Genomic DNA, 1,647 nt, shown 5'->3' with positions numbered 1-1,647 from the left:
CTAGGGCTCGAACCCGTGTTCCCTGCACTGGCAGGCGGATTCTTAACCACTGCGCCACCAGGGAAGTCCCTATTACATAGATTTTATTCACTGTAAAATTGGTGCCACAGTCATTTAAGAAAAATTGGAAAGTACAAAAAAAGTAGAAAATCCTGCGATTTTATCATTTCACTGTAACCAGCCCATGGTTTCTGGTTATATTTCTTTCCGGTCTTTTTTCTTCTTTTTAAAATTCGGTTTCTATTCCTGAGTTCGCGTGTAGCGACTGCCCTGGTCCCCGGAGGCCTCTGTTCCTGCTTCTCCGCGCGCGGCCTCGAGGTGGGCCTGGGGCGGAGCCTTGTCGGGGTGCGGCCGGGAAGGGGCGGGGCCGCAGCAAGGTTGAGGAAATGATGGGGTGGGGGCGTGGCCGTGGCGGGGCGGCCGTGGCCGGCAGTGAGGGGGCGGAGCCTTGTCGGGGCGGGGCGGGAGCTACAGGAAGTGGGCTTGCGGCGGCTGCGCGCTCCGCCCCCGGAATGTCAGCTTTTTCCCGCCTGAGCCCTGTGCCCAGCCGTGTGGCCGCCTGCCGCCGCCGTGGGAGGTGAGTACCGCCCGGCGTCCCCAGTCCCCGTGCCCTCCGCCCCTGGGCCGCCCCCTCTCTGCCCCCGCGCGCTCCGTCCCGCTGCTCCCTCCGCGTGAGGCAGACGCGGGTGCGGGCTCTGGCGCCTCCCCGGCTCGCGCTGCCCTGGACACGCTGCGGGCGGCGGAAGTGGGTTGTTGAGTGACTTAGTGACCGGAAACCCCGAGAGTTCCGAGACCCTCAGCCAAGCAGGCCGGGCCCGGGGCGTGGGGCGCGTTTCTTTCATCCAGCGAGCGGGACACGCTGCGCTGCCGGGGTGGGATGGCCCTCACGGGGGAGGGGGTGGTCTTCACTGAGGGGGCCTCACCCCTGAGACCCTTTCGGGCGACTCCGCCCCGGCCATGCCCCTCCTAAGGGTCTGTCTGCTGCCCAGGCCTCCGTCGGCGGCCCCAGCAGGGGCACGTGGTTCCCAGTCCCATCCCACCCGTCGGGACGCAGGCAGGTCGGGCTGGGGGCTCTCCTGGGCCCGGGTCCCTGCCATCTTCGGGCAAACCCTGAGCCCGCCGGGAGCCACGGGTGACTGTCCCTGGAAGAGGGTCTGCGCTCGAGCTGGGGGAGGGTGGGAGGAGCCCTCCGGCTGCAAGGGTTGAGCTGGCTCTAGGAAGGCACCGCGGGGAAGAGGATGGGGCGGCTTCTGGCCTCCTGCCGCGAGGGAGGAGTGCAGTGCACAGGGGCAGCCTTAACGCTGGGGTCCAAGGACGGACTTCTCTGGGCTGGGCCCAGAGAAGGCTCCGCGGGACAGGTGCTATGTGGTGGGAACGGCGACGTCGGGACACCGGGATGCAGGCTTTGGGGCAGAGAGCTGCCGGAACAGGGGCTGGGTCCCGTAAGTCTTGTCTGAGGAGGTCAGGCCATCCGAGGTGGCTTCTGAGGGGTTGATAGGAGCTTGCCAGCAGTGCGGGAGTGCTGGGGGAGGGTCCCCACTCCCGGGCCTTCGCAGACCCAGGACTGGAGGTCCCACTTACTGCAGATGCGAGCGGCCTGCCCGGAAGCCCCGGCACCCAGGGGCAAGGAGGAGGGGGACCGGCCTG

At 66.8% G+C, this 1,647-nt stretch overlaps 1 protein-coding gene across 1 annotated transcript in view; it reads left to right on the top strand.

Moving 5' to 3' along the window:
* Positions 1–512: 512 nt before the first annotated feature.
* The window catches only part of BID (BH3 interacting domain death agonist), a 19,964-nt gene continuing 18,829 nt past the window's right edge, over positions 513–1,647 (top strand). The window contains exons 1-2 of the mRNA XM_007469526.1: positions 513–577; positions 1,314–1,442. Of these exons, the coding sequence (XP_007469588.1) occupies positions 513–577; positions 1,314–1,442 (194 nt within the window). The remainder of the gene's footprint in view (positions 578–1,313; positions 1,443–1,647) is intronic.

The sequence above is a fragment of the Lipotes vexillifer genome, unplaced genomic scaffold, assembly GCF_000442215.2.
Source record: "Lipotes vexillifer unplaced genomic scaffold, Lipotes_vexillifer_v1.1 scaffold395, whole genome shotgun sequence".
Taxonomy (NCBI): Eukaryota; Metazoa; Chordata; class Mammalia; order Artiodactyla; family Lipotidae; genus Lipotes; species Lipotes vexillifer.
Note: the sequence above shows the minus strand (reverse complement) of the source record. Positions and strands in the feature narration are given on the sequence as shown.